The sequence below is a fragment of the Patiria miniata genome, unplaced genomic scaffold (assembly GCF_015706575.1).
Source record: "Patiria miniata isolate m_02_andy unplaced genomic scaffold, ASM1570657v1 HiC_scaffold_3, whole genome shotgun sequence".
Taxonomy (NCBI): Eukaryota; Metazoa; Echinodermata; class Asteroidea; order Valvatida; family Asterinidae; genus Patiria; species Patiria miniata.
Genome location: NW_024037069.1, coordinates 17814784 through 17829218, shown reverse-complemented (window position 1 = coordinate 17829218; position 14435 = coordinate 17814784). Strand labels below are relative to the sequence as shown.

Sequence of the window (14435 nt, the reverse complement as noted above, 5' to 3'; positions counted from 1 at the left end):
CCCAACTTCACCAAATTTGCTCAAAATTTCACACGAGGTGCTTAGAGGCCAGAATTGAATTCCCTGAAGAGTTCAACTCATTACATTCAGTATCCAGTGAGAAAAGAAAAATTTTGATTTTTTACAAAATGCCCCCAAAACTTCAACGTTTTCCATAGCCGGCGTCATCAAAAAGTCAGTTGTTGACTCAAAAATACAAGTTCATCAAATTTGCTCAAAAGTTCACACGAGGTGCCTAGAGGCCAAAATTCAATTCCCTGAAGAGTTCAACTCATTACCGGTACATTCAGGATACAGTGAGAAAAGAACAATTTTAGATTTTTTACAAAATGCCCCCAAAACTTCAATGTTTTCCATAACCGGCATCATCGAAAAAGTCAGTTGTTGACGCAAAAATCCAACTTCACAAAATTTGCTCAAAAGTTCACACGAGGTGCCTAGAGGCCAGAATTGAATTCCCTGAAGAGTTCAACTCATTACATTCACTCAGGTTTAATTAAGAAAAGAATAATTTTAGATTTTTTACAAAATACTCCCAAAACTTCAACGTTTTCCATAGCCGGCATCATAAAAAAAGTCAGTTTTTGACACAAAAATCCAACTTCACCAAATTTGCTCAAAAGTTCACACGAGGTGCCTAGAGGCCAGAATTGAATTCCCTGAAGAGTTCAACTCATTACATTCAGTATCCAGTGAGAAAAGAACAATTTTAGATTTTTTACAAAATACTCCCAAAACTTCAACGTTTTCCATAGCCGGCATCATCAAAAAAGTCAGTGTTTGACCCAAAAATCCAACTTCACCAAATTTGCTCAAAAGTTCACACAAGATGCCTAGAGGCAAGAACTGAATTCCCTGAAGAATTCCCTGTCCGTTTTTTCCCCCGTCTTTTCTCGGGAACGGGTAGACAGTAGGTTCATTTCCTTACAACCAGATGATTGAAAAAAGTTAAGTAAACAATCCAAAACATAAAATTTTCAGGGTTTTCAGGACCTAGTGCCCCTTTAAGTGACCCGGACCTCATTCCCAGGCTGTGCCACAGTGAAGGAATGCGTGCACAGTCTATGCAGTCGAGGTTGATACAACCGTGCAAGCGCAAGTTGCACGCTGAACAATGACGTCATACTTGAGTTATTTTTAGATCACAGCTCTCGATTGACCTCGATCTTCAGGGACTTTATGGACCTAAGTCTTCAATAAACAAGACAACGATTGGCCTGCTTCACACCACAAGCGCTACCCAACATCCAATAGCAACATTCCTTCCATTTTGGTTCTCTAAAAACCCATCGCGGAGATTTTTCGACCTTAGCTTTCCCGGCGGTGTTGAATTTTGTATCATTACTTCGCAAATTTAGCCAACAATAAAACATCACTAATACTAATAGAAGAGAAACAAGTCGGGCTTAACACTGACTATTTCGTGTAATGATACGTGCCCAACGCAAAAAGCCCATACTGTCATATGACGCTGGGCACTACACGAAACAGTCGTGGATTTGGTGCGACTTGTTTTTCTTCAATCAATGACAGGGACGTCACACACGCCCTCAAGGGAAGAGCAATGAAATGGGTGGAACAACTCGACAGACACATTGAATTGTGAGCAGTGAGTTTACAGGAATATTTTGTTCTTTTTTTTTTCAACAAATATAAAATTATTGCTTGTTGGGCAAACTTTAATAAGGGGTCTTATGGAATGTCATGAATGTGTAGATCTATCCAGGGTATTCTTTCTCATTTGTATTCTCTACTTTATCATTTTTTTTGTCATATCTGTGGTCAATCTGAGGCAATTTCTGGCCACTTTAACCCATTTGTTTGAGCAAAAGTTCATAATTTAAACTTCATTTTTGAGTAATGAGAGTGGAGTTATCGAAGCAGCTAACTTTAAAGTGGATTTTGTTCCCTTGGAGGAACCGGGCCCTACACTAACACTACAACTTCGCTCTAACTAGTCCCGCGGTTGCGTTGGACGACGTCTTCATCATGGTCATTGCATTGCAGTTTGCACTACGACTCCTCCATCATGTCCATGCTACAACTAGGCCTACTGAGTACTGTAGCTTGAGTAACTCCAGCTGAGCTGACATGCTCATACATGTCATATTCATTCACATGTGAATGAGTATGTCACTCAGCTGGAGTTACTCAAGCTAGCCTACCATGGCTACTGTTTCATAGTCCGAGTAACTTGGACCCAACTTATCGCCTTTTTTAACATTTGGGAGCAACTATAGAATGCAGGGCCACGCCGAAGCAAGGTTTTTTATTTTGCCTGGAGGCGTGGATGGAATAGGAGTAATAGATATGCAAACCTGCAAAAAAGTGCTAAGTACAGCGAAGGAATGCACTGCACTTGTCTTCAAAGCTTCTCATGAAGGATCGGAAGGGAGGACGTGCTTGTAAATGTGTTGGGTGCACTGTCTGGAGCGGCGGAGGCGCGGAGTCTTGGAGTCGCAGAATCGCGGAGACGCGGGGCACTGGAGTGGCCGCAGTGGCGGAGGCGCGGAGTCGCGGAGTCGCAGAGACGCGCACCGATAGAGGGCACAATTCTCGGCGGAATCTTTTTGAGAACGAAGCATCCATATCCATTTTAAATGGGCGGGCCAATTAGGAAGGGAGGAGGGCGACAGGGCACTGTCTGGAGTCGCGGAGGCGCGGAGTCGGGGAATCGCAGAGTCACTTTAATTGGGCGGGCCAATTAGGAAGGGGGGGGAGGGCGACGGGGCACTGTCTGGAGTCGCGGAGGCGCGGAGTCGGGGAGTCGCAGAGTCACTTTAATTGGGCGGGCCAATTAGGAAGGGGGGGGGGAGGGCGACGGGGCACTGTCTGGAGTCGCGGAGGCGCGGAGTCGGGGAGTCGCAGAGTCACTTTAATTGGGCGGGCCAATTAGGAAGGGGGGGGGAGGGCGACGGGGCACTGTCTGGAGTCGCGGAAGCGCGGAGTCGGGGAGTCGCAGAGTCACTTTAATTGGGCGGGCCAATTAGGAAGGGGGGGAGGGCGACGGGGCACTGTCTGGAGTCGCGGAGGCACGGAGTCGGGGAGTCGCAGAGTCACTTTAATTGGGCGGGCCAATTAGGAAGGGGGGGGGAGGGCGACGGGGCACTGTCTGGAGTCGCGGAGGCGCGGAGTCGCGGAGTCGCAGAGTCGCTTTAATTGGGCGCGCAAATTAGGAAGGGGGGGAGGGCGACGGGGCACTGTCTCGCCGTGGTGGAGGCGCGGAGTCGCGGAGTCGCAGAGACGCGCACCGATAGAGGGCGCAATTCTCTGCGGCTCCACGACTCCACGATCGATTTTCAGAGGTCGGTCGACTGCGGTTCCACGCCTCCACGCAGCCGTACGGAGGCGCGGATGTAGAGTAAAGTGGCCCTGCATTCTATACTGTACCAACATTTGGACATGGTCTGGCGATATCGCCAGACCATGTCCAAATGTTAAAAAGGGCGATAAGTTGGGCCTTTTTTAACATTTGGACATGGTCTGGCGATATCGCCAGACCATGTCCAAATGTTAAAAAAGGCGATAAGTTGGGTCCAAGTAATTCCTTCCTCCATGCTCGGACTAACTGTTTCAGTGTTTGTGCACAGGGTGACAATTGATGGCCAGATATGGGATTCTTTCCTAATCATTTTCTCATCTTACCTAATTTGCTGAGCAGTAACGACAGATCAACATCTGCAGATAAATTATTTGACATCTTTATTCACTCACTATCCGTATGTGCGTCTGTATCGATAGTCGATACTTCAAGCGGATCTTCTGATACGACCACGGCGCGGTCATGACAGTCGAGTCTGCTGCAGCACTTCGTGAATTCGCGCCAGGGGTAGGCTGGCCCCAATATCCAATACGTATCTCATAGCAACTGAAATTGGCAGGTTACCAGAGCTGCTCCATAACGTCCAACCACGGTGCGTTCGAGCAGCGCAACTTCATCCTCAGGATGTTGATCAGTACGCGCCCACCCCTTCCTGCTGGGGGAAATGAGGTTGGAAATAAAGTAAGCACTGGGGACGAGATTGGAGCTGATCCGTGTCGACCTGCAGGGTGAGCTAAACGATCGAACGCATGGCGCACCCAATATCACGTACATGATCATGGTGACCGTTTTAGCCGATTTTCGGCTAACTTTGACAGAATTTTTGTTCGAGTCGTGTACCTTCACAAAAAACGAGTTTGACAGAAAATTTGACAGAATGGATTTTTTGGCAGATTTCTGGCAGAATTCTGCAAAAATGGTTATTTGACAGAAAAACAGCAAATTTGAACAAAAAAGTGTACAGTTGTTTAAAAAAGCTTCAACCCTTTTAAACAAACCCTTGCATAATGGGACAAGTTGGCTGGTCTAGGTGCTGAGCTTCACTGGGAAACGGACCTCGTTGTGGCCAGATCCACGTTTTGCCCGAAATTTACCAATAATAATTTCACAACATCTTTATGTGACTAGATTGTTTATAATATAATTTGAATCTTAATTAAGGCAATACTACCAATATGCTTGTGATTTTAAGTGTTTATAGTGTATTTCGAGTAATCCTGGGGAATTTAGCAGATTTTTGATAAATCTGACAGAATTTTGATGTGCATTTAGCAGAATTTGGCTCTAACCTTACGGTCACCCTGTACATGACGAATATACGACGTCTTCCATCAAAATTTCTGATCATGTCCGCCCAGCTGGCCCACTTCTCACTTCGCATCAAGCTAGAAATCGCACCAAGCTAAAAAAAACAACTCATCTCCCGTGGCCCTGGCCGGCCCTGCATTTCTTCCTCCATGGTTGCTCCAAATTACGTACAGGTACGGTAGGCAGGACAGTCTGGAACTAGTGGAAGGGGAAAGGGGGGTCAGACATGTCAGACAAGTCGACCGTTGAGACAACTCGACTCGGGACAAGTCGACCGTTGAGACAACTCGACCGTTGAGACAACTCGACCGTTGAGACAACTCGACCGTATGTGCGATAAATGGAAAGACAAGTCGACCGTTGAGACAAGTCGACCGTTAAGACAAGTCGCCTCGCATGTTTTTGTTGCTAGTTTTGGGGATAGTCGCGGGGATTTTGACGGCGGCTGATCGACGTTTGGGAGTGATGACACACAGACACATGAGTTGTTTTTTTTGTTGGATATAACCATGATAACAGAGCCGATATAGCGCAGCCGGGCCTGTGCGCGCACTTATCCCCGGTCAGCGTCGGCCGTACCGTGTACGGTGACATCATTATGCCGGGCCTGTGCGCCCACTTGCCGCCCCGGTCGACGTGCCCGCGTGCCGGGCCGGGCCCGGTCCTCACTGGCGGGGCGCGCCGGCCCGACGCGACGGCCACCGGATTGGAGCGCCCTCTGTGCATCAAGTATGCCCGTGCCGCGCCCGAGATCGCAACTTTTTCCCGCTCCACGTGTATACATTTCCGTTAAGTCGAGCTGTGTCAACGGTCGAGTTGTCCCGAGTCGAGTTGTCTCAACGGGCGACTTGTCTCAACGGTCGACTTGTCTCAACGGTCGACTTGTTCCGAGTCGAGTTGTCTCAACGGTCGACTTGTCTGACATTCGGGGAAAGAATCTTGCGACCTGACGCCACTTCACTCATGTTCAACGGTTCAACCATGGTTCAATTCACTATTCAGCATGTTGTCTGATTTTAAAGAGGTTGTGGAATGCTCGAAGACATTTCCGTCATTTTTCGGGTATATGTGGCCTAAGGTGTGATGAAATAAAAACGACTATTGTTTCTGTCATAAAATGTGTACAAAAGGTACTTTTGAGAGCTGTTTTTCAAGTCCTGTCATGCCTGTTTCGACCCGAACATGCAATTTGTGTAAAAGTCGTTGTTGCGGGCAGCAAACAAAACACAGTAAATCGTGACGTAATAAACAGGACTCCCGATGCAGAGTAGCATAAACGAGTCCTGTTTATTACGTCACGATTTACTGTGTTTTGTTTGCTGCCCGCAACGACGACTTTTACACAAATTGCACGTTCGGGTCGAAACAGGACCTGAAAAATAGCTCTCAAAAGTACCCTTTGTACTCATTTCATGACAGAAACAATAGTCGTTTTTATTTCATCACACCTTAGGCTACATATACCCCAAAAATGACGGAAATGTCTTCGAGCATTCCACAACCTCTGTAAAGGCAATGTACATCATTCATGTCATTGGCTTTTGTTGTAGTTTTCAGAAATGAAATATTTGAGGGGTTAGTATAATCGCAGTGGCTATTGTTACGGCAGCCGTAACGCATTTCCCATTTTCTATCGTTACGGTAGCCCCACTAGTGTGGCCGTCGGTATGCTGCGCTGAACCTAAGGCCACACACCGTGGTCCGCGCACTACTGAGGACGTTTTCATAAAATTTGCAGGGAATTTCTTACATATGGTTGTATTCTACGATGTTCCATCTATCACTTCTGGGATGCTTAGGTGTAATGATGTTCAATTTTCCGAGACATTCTTGAATCTTTCTGGAGCCCATATGCACTCGTGAAACGTCCGGTGATGGCAGCCATTTTGAATGTGACAAGAGATGACCTCAAGCTGTGACGTCGTGTTTATGCAAATTGCTTGTCGAGCGAGGGCGCGAGTTGCAAATGCGACGGCTGTTTCCTGTACCATGCATTTATCGTCTGGGGGCCACGTGCACTGATCTCTATTCAGGATCTACGGCACAGGAAACAGCCATCGCATTTGCAACTCGCGCCCTCGCTCGACAAGCAATTTGCATAAACGCGACGTCACAGCTTGAGGTCATCTCTTGTCACATTCAAAATGGCTGCCATCACCGGACGTTTCACGAGTGCATATATTGGCTCCAGAAAGATTCAAGAATGTCTCGGAAAATTGAACATCATTACACCTAAGCATCCCAGAAGTGATAGATGGGACATCGTAGAATACAACCATATGTAAGAAATTCCCTGCAAATTTAATGAAAACGTCCTCAGTAGTGCGCAGACCACGGTGTGTGGCCTTCGGTTCAGCGCAGCATACTGACGGCCACACTAGTGGGGCTATCGTTACGGTAGTACTGCAACTTTTATAAAAACATGAGAAGAAAATATAAATAAGAAGGAAAAAAGTGAATTTGAACGTTATAAAATTCGGACTTTATTTCCCTTTTAAAAAAAAGCCTCCAAAGCCTAAGGTTAGAAAAGGAAAAAAATTTGAGTGCAAAACTGAGATGCGAACCCGCAACCTCGCGGTGCAAAATCCTACCCGCTATCGACTGAGCTGTCGCACTGTTCACCAAAACACGGGAAAACAAATAATTATATACCTGCGTGCGTATCAAAAAAGAATCGTTGAGGGCGCTAAAGAACGAATGCCGTAATGATAGCCACTTCGTAGTATAATAGATCAAATATTGTTACACTAACATGTTTGAAGTTTTGTGTTCGAAAATGCCGGAAAAACCAAGAAAAACAAAAATGTTCAAGCAGTCTGGTTCCCTGACTCAAGTTAAGATGAAATAGATCAATATTTATTCTGGAAAATTGTAAGGTAAGGGAACCTGTCTAGCCTGCCTGCACCTGTTCATGAACATCCAATAGCAAATTGAATTTGGACTGAAAAATGGTAAATGGTAAAAATGAAAAATAGTTAGGTTTTTCCAACGGTGGTCGGCCGACCACCGTTGGAAATGTATACAAAAATACTATTTTCTTGAAAATGACTTCACACCAGGTGCTGTAATTTACAGGATGCTTTTTACCGTCATTTACCAACATCCTAGTAAAGTATTTCGTAAAAACTTGGTAGTTTTATTTTTCGATGTTTGCAAATGTTGTATATTCCCTTTAGTGCAACGATTGTGTTATGTACGCCCCAACTACATGAACTATGCATATGGCATCGGTCGCAACTATAGTTTGGACGGTTCCAACTGTAGTTCTGCCGTTGGGCTGGCCCAACTATAGTTGGGAGTCGAGGGTGGCGCCATCTATCCTACTAGCACTAGGCCCTAGTTGGCCTAAGTACTAGTTGGGCCACTCCAATTAGTTTCTTTTGCAGTCCGAATTATAGTATTGCTTTACAACTATAAAACATTCCCTGCAGCTGCTGATACACGTCTTACTTTACTTGGGACCATTGAAATTAGCTATGGGTGGGGCCTATCTATAGTTAGACCACTATTTTTATTTTGCACTCCGAACTATAGTTTTACGTCGCTGTACGACTAGGCCCATATAAAACATTCCCAACAGCTCTTGACTTTACTTGGACCATTGAAATTAGCTATGGGTGGGGCCTAGTCGGAACATTTGGGACTCTCAATAGGCCTACTGTGTATGAGAGTCCCAAAACTTAAGGAATTGAAAACATGCAAAACAAGAAAATAGACTGGCACCTAAAACAACCAGTCCAGCACAGCTTCAGTACTGCGTCAATCAACCATGCCAAAAGAATTTAAGAAACGTGGCATGAAGCGGGAACTAGTCTCGATTTACTACGCATTTCTCCATAGTAAAGCCACCAGACTATTGACACTGAATGAATAGGTCAGTCTTTCCAAATAGTTGGACCATGGTTGGACATGTACAAGTCTAGTCTTTAGCCCCATTTTGAAATCACTTGACTTCCCTCTCATGTGCCAAACATTGAAGAAAAGTCTCCTTTAAAAATTGAATTCAGTCTGCAAACTTGGTTGGTGAAATACTGAGGACATTTTCTTTGCCCCAGTGGAATTTTTGGAGAAATTTGCTGGCTAAACTGTTAGTAAAGAGGACCTGATTTAGTTTTGCAGGTTTCAGAGCACTCCAGAGCCCTGTCTGGGTGGGGCCCATCTATGGCCACTCCAATCATTTTATTTTGCAGTCCGAACCATAGTTAACGTTGCTGTACAACTACATGTATACATACATGTAAAACATTCCCAACAGCTCAGAGCTCTGTTCATGTTGGCTGATTCATCCATGACATCCGATTCATCCAGCGCCACACGGCGAGCGTCCTAACTACAGTTGGGCCGACCCAACTGTCGCACTTCAGTTGGGATGCGTCCAGACGGTCCCAGCTATAGTTGGGATCCATGGCATAGTTGGGGCGTAACATGTACAAACAAAGTCTCTAGAGTCAAGAGTCGTTTTGGCGATCATGTGTTTGCGATCGTGTAGTGTAGGGCCCCTGTTTTGTTTTGATCAAATTAGAATCAAGAATTGTTTTTATTAGGCCAAAAAAAATGATAGTTCTGCTTCCGGTTTCCCTACTTATTACCCTATTCTGACAGCCCCTTACCCTAATTTTTTTTATGGGAAAAATAGGGAAAAAACACCCAAAACCATCAATTTCTACCTTTTACCCTTGACTTCACGCAGACGCCTCCATATGATCGTACACAAAACAAACAAAAAAATTGGCAAAAAAAAAAATGTCCCTACCTACCTACCCTATTTTCAAATGCCATGTAATCGGAAGCAGAACTTTTTTCTTTTTTTTGGCCTTACTATTAATACTAAAAAATGTATTGTATTTAGCCCCACTATTTTTCTTCTCAGATGTTGAATTTGTATGAACAAAAGCCGTTCCAAAATTTTCATTTTTGATCTTTTCAAAAGTACTTTTTTTTATTTGAATAAAAAGGGATACTGATAATGTTGTTGGGGACTCGCAAGAATTAAAGTAAGTTCAACATTTTAGTAGGGTTTTAGTCTGATAAAACAAGAAATTGAGGAAGGCAACTCTAGAAATTTTCCGTGTGTGAAAGATTATAAACACTGTCCATTGTATTTCTTTCCAGCTGTAAGAAAGTTAATCTCCACCTGCGATTCATTCACATCTGTCATTTGGATGGAACTAGTCTCATAACTAAGGATGCAGTACGGAGATACAAGGCCAACTCAGTTCAAGGTGATTTTGTTGGGGGAGGCTGGAGTGGGCAAGACATCGCTGTTCCAGAGGTTCCGCTCCAGACACATACCTTCTACGCCAAAATCTGCACTTATGCTTGATCGATACCAGTACAGTAGACAATTTGCAGTTGGTCCTGAAAGTCATCCTGTTCAGGTTGGTTTATATTGCATGTACCCCGTATGCTCAATTTTTGTGCCATTTAAAGGTATAGTCCATCATTTGTAATTGGTGCATTTTGTTCGTTTGAAGCAACAAAAGTGTTAAAAATCTAAAGAAGGGTGCTGAACAACTAACCTGATGAAGTTCTAGCTCAGCTTCAGCTGTATATTTTTAGATAAACAGCAATTTAGGATCTCGATTTCAAATCAAAAGTTGCTGAATCATGTTTTGAATTGGGCCTGAATTCGGCGTTTGAGACACGTTCTCACTGAGCCGATTGTAGCTACGCGATGTCGTGCACAGATCCGGCGAATTATAGCAACCGCGCGCGCGTGTGCGTCATGCCAACGCTTCGCTGAATAAAAAAAGAACTACTAATGGAAATGTCCAATCCTTTCGTTGATTTCTTCAAAATGACAGCTTGTCAGAGAGAATAATTTCACAGGGAGTTTAGTCCCCTTACTATCTTTCAACCAAGTATGTTTGTCAACAATAATTATGTCAGTTACTTTTTGGATAGTTGCAAATGATGGACTATAGCTTTAAACAAAGTTTTGGGAGACATCTTTTATTATATGCCCGGTTCAGACGGGCGTTCTAGAGTCTCGCCGAACCCGATAAAAGGCAAGATTTGAATTAAGAACATGAAAAGTTTGACGTCTGAAACAATTGGGAGTGACTAGACGCGTCAGATGGCGAAAGATTGACTGTTGGAGTCGATAAGAACGACTCGGGAGGGAGCGACTTGATTTAAGACGTCGCTCTAGTTATGAGCCAAAGTTATGAGCTGGTGTGCTGACATTTTCAACAAAAATGGTGTTTTTCCAACACTGGACGGCCGACCAGCATTGGAGAAAACAGTTTGTTTTTTTTCTTCAAAAACTGCTCCTAATTTTTCATAATTAGTTATTCTGCATTTTCTTTGCATTTGATTACACACCTGTGAAGGGGTACAAGCCTGCTTGTCTGATTCTCTGACCTTACAATTCCCAAAAGTCTATAAATTGCTCGGTTTCATCTTAAGTGGGGTCAGGGAACCAGACTGCAAGAACACGATTGGTTTTCTTGGTTTTTCCAGCATCTACAAGCCCAAAAAGTGAAACAAGTCATGTTAATAATATTTGCTATAACATGGTAACCCTCCATATCCATTTATTTGTGAAAATTGCAGCAAAAGCAAATGATTCCCATTAACAGTTGTGGGGTGTGTATAAGAAGTCATAAATGTATTATCTCATCATAAAACACTCATCAATGTATTGTCTTTTTTTTCATTTCAGTTAGATCTTTGGGATACAGCTAACATGGAAAGGGCACGGTCCCTCACAGAAAGCTACTTTCGAGAAACCGACGCAACCCTTCTGGTGTACGACATCGCAGATTCCGTGTCACTGAAAAGAATTCCTTACTGGCAGCAAGAGCTCAGTTACCATACATCCGACTCGACAACCAGTACATCGTTTCTCGCCGGAAACAAGATTGATTTGGAGGCTTCACAATACGACTCTGATCACACGACAGTCTCCTATGCCAGAGAGGTGATCGGGAAACAGTGTAAGGATGTGTTGGATGTCTTCGAGGTATCAGCCAAGGAGGACAATTGTGTGGAGAGGATGTTCCATGCCATAGCTGAGCATCTATGGCAATGTCATGTTAAAAAGGCAAGACAAGGAAGTGTACGTTCAAATTCAAGATTTTCTGAAGAGAATGATAAGGATTCCTGTTTTCAACTAGAGGATGGCGCAGCAAACAGGAATACTAAAGGAACAAGTGGAAAGGGTTGTTGCTGGTAACTCCTGTCCATCGCGCAGTATGTACATTTTTACCCAGTACACTGCAGCTACATGTACATTGTAGAAGCTAGCCCCATAAATGTGGCCAATTTGCTGGACTACCTCCGTAAATAAAGGCCACACTTCCACATGTACAAAAATGTGTCGAACTTTGTCAAATTTTGATTTTCACATTTAGGCTTAGTTTGTAGGGTTTTTTTGCTGTAGAAGCATACTTGCCCTCTTTATAGGCTAATCAGAAAGTGCTGCCTTTTTCAGATGTCTAATATTCATGAAATTTCACGTTGAAATTTTGATACGCAAATGTGTGCAAACGAATCTGGAAATTTCACGAAAAATAGACATCTGAAAAAGGCAGCACTTTCTGATTAGCCTATAAAGAGGGCGAGTATGCTTCTAAAGCAAAAAAAACCTACAAACTAAGCCTCAATGTGAGAATCAAAAATTGACAATATTCGACATGTTTTTGTACATGGTGGAAGTGTGGCCTTTATTTACGGAGGTAGTCCAGTAAATTGGCCACATTTATGGGGCTATGTAGAAGCTAGCAATAATGAACTGTTAGTGCCTAATTGTTTAACATTTATTGCTGTTGTATGTTGAAATCACAGTCCATGTTTCTTGTCTTTGGAATTTTTATCTGAACTGTTCCTACTGGTAGGTAATTGCATTCTTTGATAAAAGAAAATGTCTTTCATTCCTGGTATTTTTGCAAGAATCACAGGAATCAAGCAGGCAAATGCTACTTGTTTATCTGACCCTTCTATGAAGGATGTATATTGGTGGTACTGTTGAATTTGTTCAAGTTCTTGTCAATTTTGTCATTTTCATGCTGGTTTTTCGGGGTTGTTTTTGTAACAAAGATTATTGGTATTATAAGATGGAATTTTTTTGCGTCGGGGTGATATCTATCAAATTAGGTTTTTGCCCTTCACCAACGTTTAAACACTGTATACTCAGTATGTTACCTTCGGAGTGAAAGTTTGAAAAAATCACTTGGGTGGGACTCGAACCCACGACCTCCTGCTTTCTAGTGCAGATGTCTTACCACTCGACCACCGAGCTCACGGGATCGGTTTGCTGGTTCGAATCTGATGTACATAGCAGCGGGTACCGCATAAACTATTATAAGATGGAATTTTTTGCGTCGGGGTGATATCTATCAAATTAGGTTTTTGCCCTTCACCGACGTTTAAACACTGTATACTCAGTGTGTTACCTCCCGAGTGAAAGTTTGAAAAAATCACTCGGGTGGGACTCGAACCCACGACCTCCTGCTTTCTAATGCAGATGTCTTACCACTCGACCACCGAGCTAACAGGATCAGTTGGCTGATTCCATCTTATAATAGTTCATGCGGTACCCGCTGCTATGTACATCAGATTCGAACCAACAAACCGATCCCGTTAGCTCAGTGGTCGAGTGGTAAGACATCTGCACTAGCAGGAGGTCATGGGTTCGAGTCCCACCCGAGTGATTGTTTCCAGCTTTCACTCGGGAGGTAACACACCGAGTATACAGTGTTTAAACGTTGGTGAAGGGCAAAAACCTGATTTGAAGGATTATTGGGTTATATTAACCCACCCTAACCCTGCTGAATCCAACAGGATCCATCATATACCTGATGGAGCCTGTTGGATTGAGCAGTAAACCCCTTGTGTACATTCCTCATGCAAAATGTTGCATTCAGCAGGCAACTGAACCGCATTCTAACGCAATGTTGGACTCCGTTGGATTCAGCAGACAACTGAAAATAAGGCACAGTGGATTGAGCAGGAAACTCCGGTTGGACTCTTTTGGATTTAGCAGGTAGTCCTGAAGAACTACTGGAGGTTAGGGTTGGGGTTAATCAAACGTAAAATTTACTTTCACTACCTTTTGTTTTTGGCATTTACTTGCATTAGTATGAATAGACTAAAAGAATGTACTTTTTACTTATTAGCTTTTGCTAGACTATAAGCGTTTACTTGGTTTTGTAGCAATAAAAAAGGGTAAATGCTTCAGTTTTTACTGATCATTGGGCTGGGTTAGAGCTACCTTGAAAATATAAAGCAAATACTTCAACACCAAAATTGCTACCTTTATTAACCCTAACCCTCTTCAATCCTCAATCCTCCTTGTGGTTTTGGAGGATTTTGGAGGATTGAGGCTGAATGGTATTTTTTTAAATTAAGGATTTTGGAGGATCAAGGCTGAATGGTATTTTTCAGAAAAGGATTTTGGAGGATTGAGGCTGAATGGTATTTTTTTCAGAAAAGGATTTTGGAGGATTGAGGCTGAATGGTATTTTGAGGCAGGACTGTCTGACGATTTTGAAAGATTGAGGGGCTGGGTACCCTTCATTTGAACATAAGTGCAACATTTTTGGATGAGGAGGATTTTGGAGGATTGAGGATGAATGCATTTTGAGGCAGGACTGTCTGAAAATTTTGAAGAATTTAGGCGCTGTTGTTAAATTTTGGAGGATTGAGGATGGTTCCTAGCAAAAAGGGCCTAGGGGTTAGGGTTAATGTTAAATCACCTAAAATTTATTTTTTTTAAATCATAAAGTACATATAATACCATACACTTTATTTTCTTAAACTTATATACATGTACATGTATATATTTTTTATTTATAAATTTCAT

At 43.2% G+C, this 14435-nt stretch overlaps 1 protein-coding gene and 1 non-coding gene across 2 annotated transcripts; one reads left to right on the top strand and one right to left on the bottom strand.

Annotated features, from left to right (window-relative positions):
* The first annotated feature begins 4611 nt into the window (after nucleotides 1-4611).
* Nucleotides 4612-11907, top strand: LOC119738500 (ras-related protein Rab-30-like). Its single transcript, XM_038213404.1, has 3 exons — nucleotides 4612-4803; nucleotides 9743-10008; nucleotides 11295-11907. Exons 2-3 carry the CDS (start codon nucleotides 9817-9819, stop codon nucleotides 11805-11807), a joined length of 705 nt encoding a protein of 234 aa, XP_038069332.1. The 5' UTR covers nucleotides 4612-4803; nucleotides 9743-9816; the 3' UTR covers nucleotides 11808-11907.
* A 1143-nt stretch (nucleotides 11908-13050) lies between these two features.
* Nucleotides 13051-13123, bottom strand: Trnal-uag. Its single transcript has one exon. It is a non-coding gene; the product is annotated as a tRNA-Leu (tRNA).
* Between the last annotated feature and the right edge of the window lie 1312 nt (nucleotides 13124-14435).

What these genes read in the sequence shown, in the direction of transcription:
- LOC119738500 (XM_038213404.1), top strand. Translation starts at nt 9,817, where the DNA reads ATGCAGTACGGAGATACAAGGCCAACTCAGTTCAAGGTGATTTTGTTG. An exon ending in CTGAAAGTCATCCTGTTCAG is followed by an intron (nt 10,009 to 11,294) that starts GTTGGTTTATAT and finishes TTTTCATTTCAG; the next exon opens with TTAGATCTTTGGGATACAGC.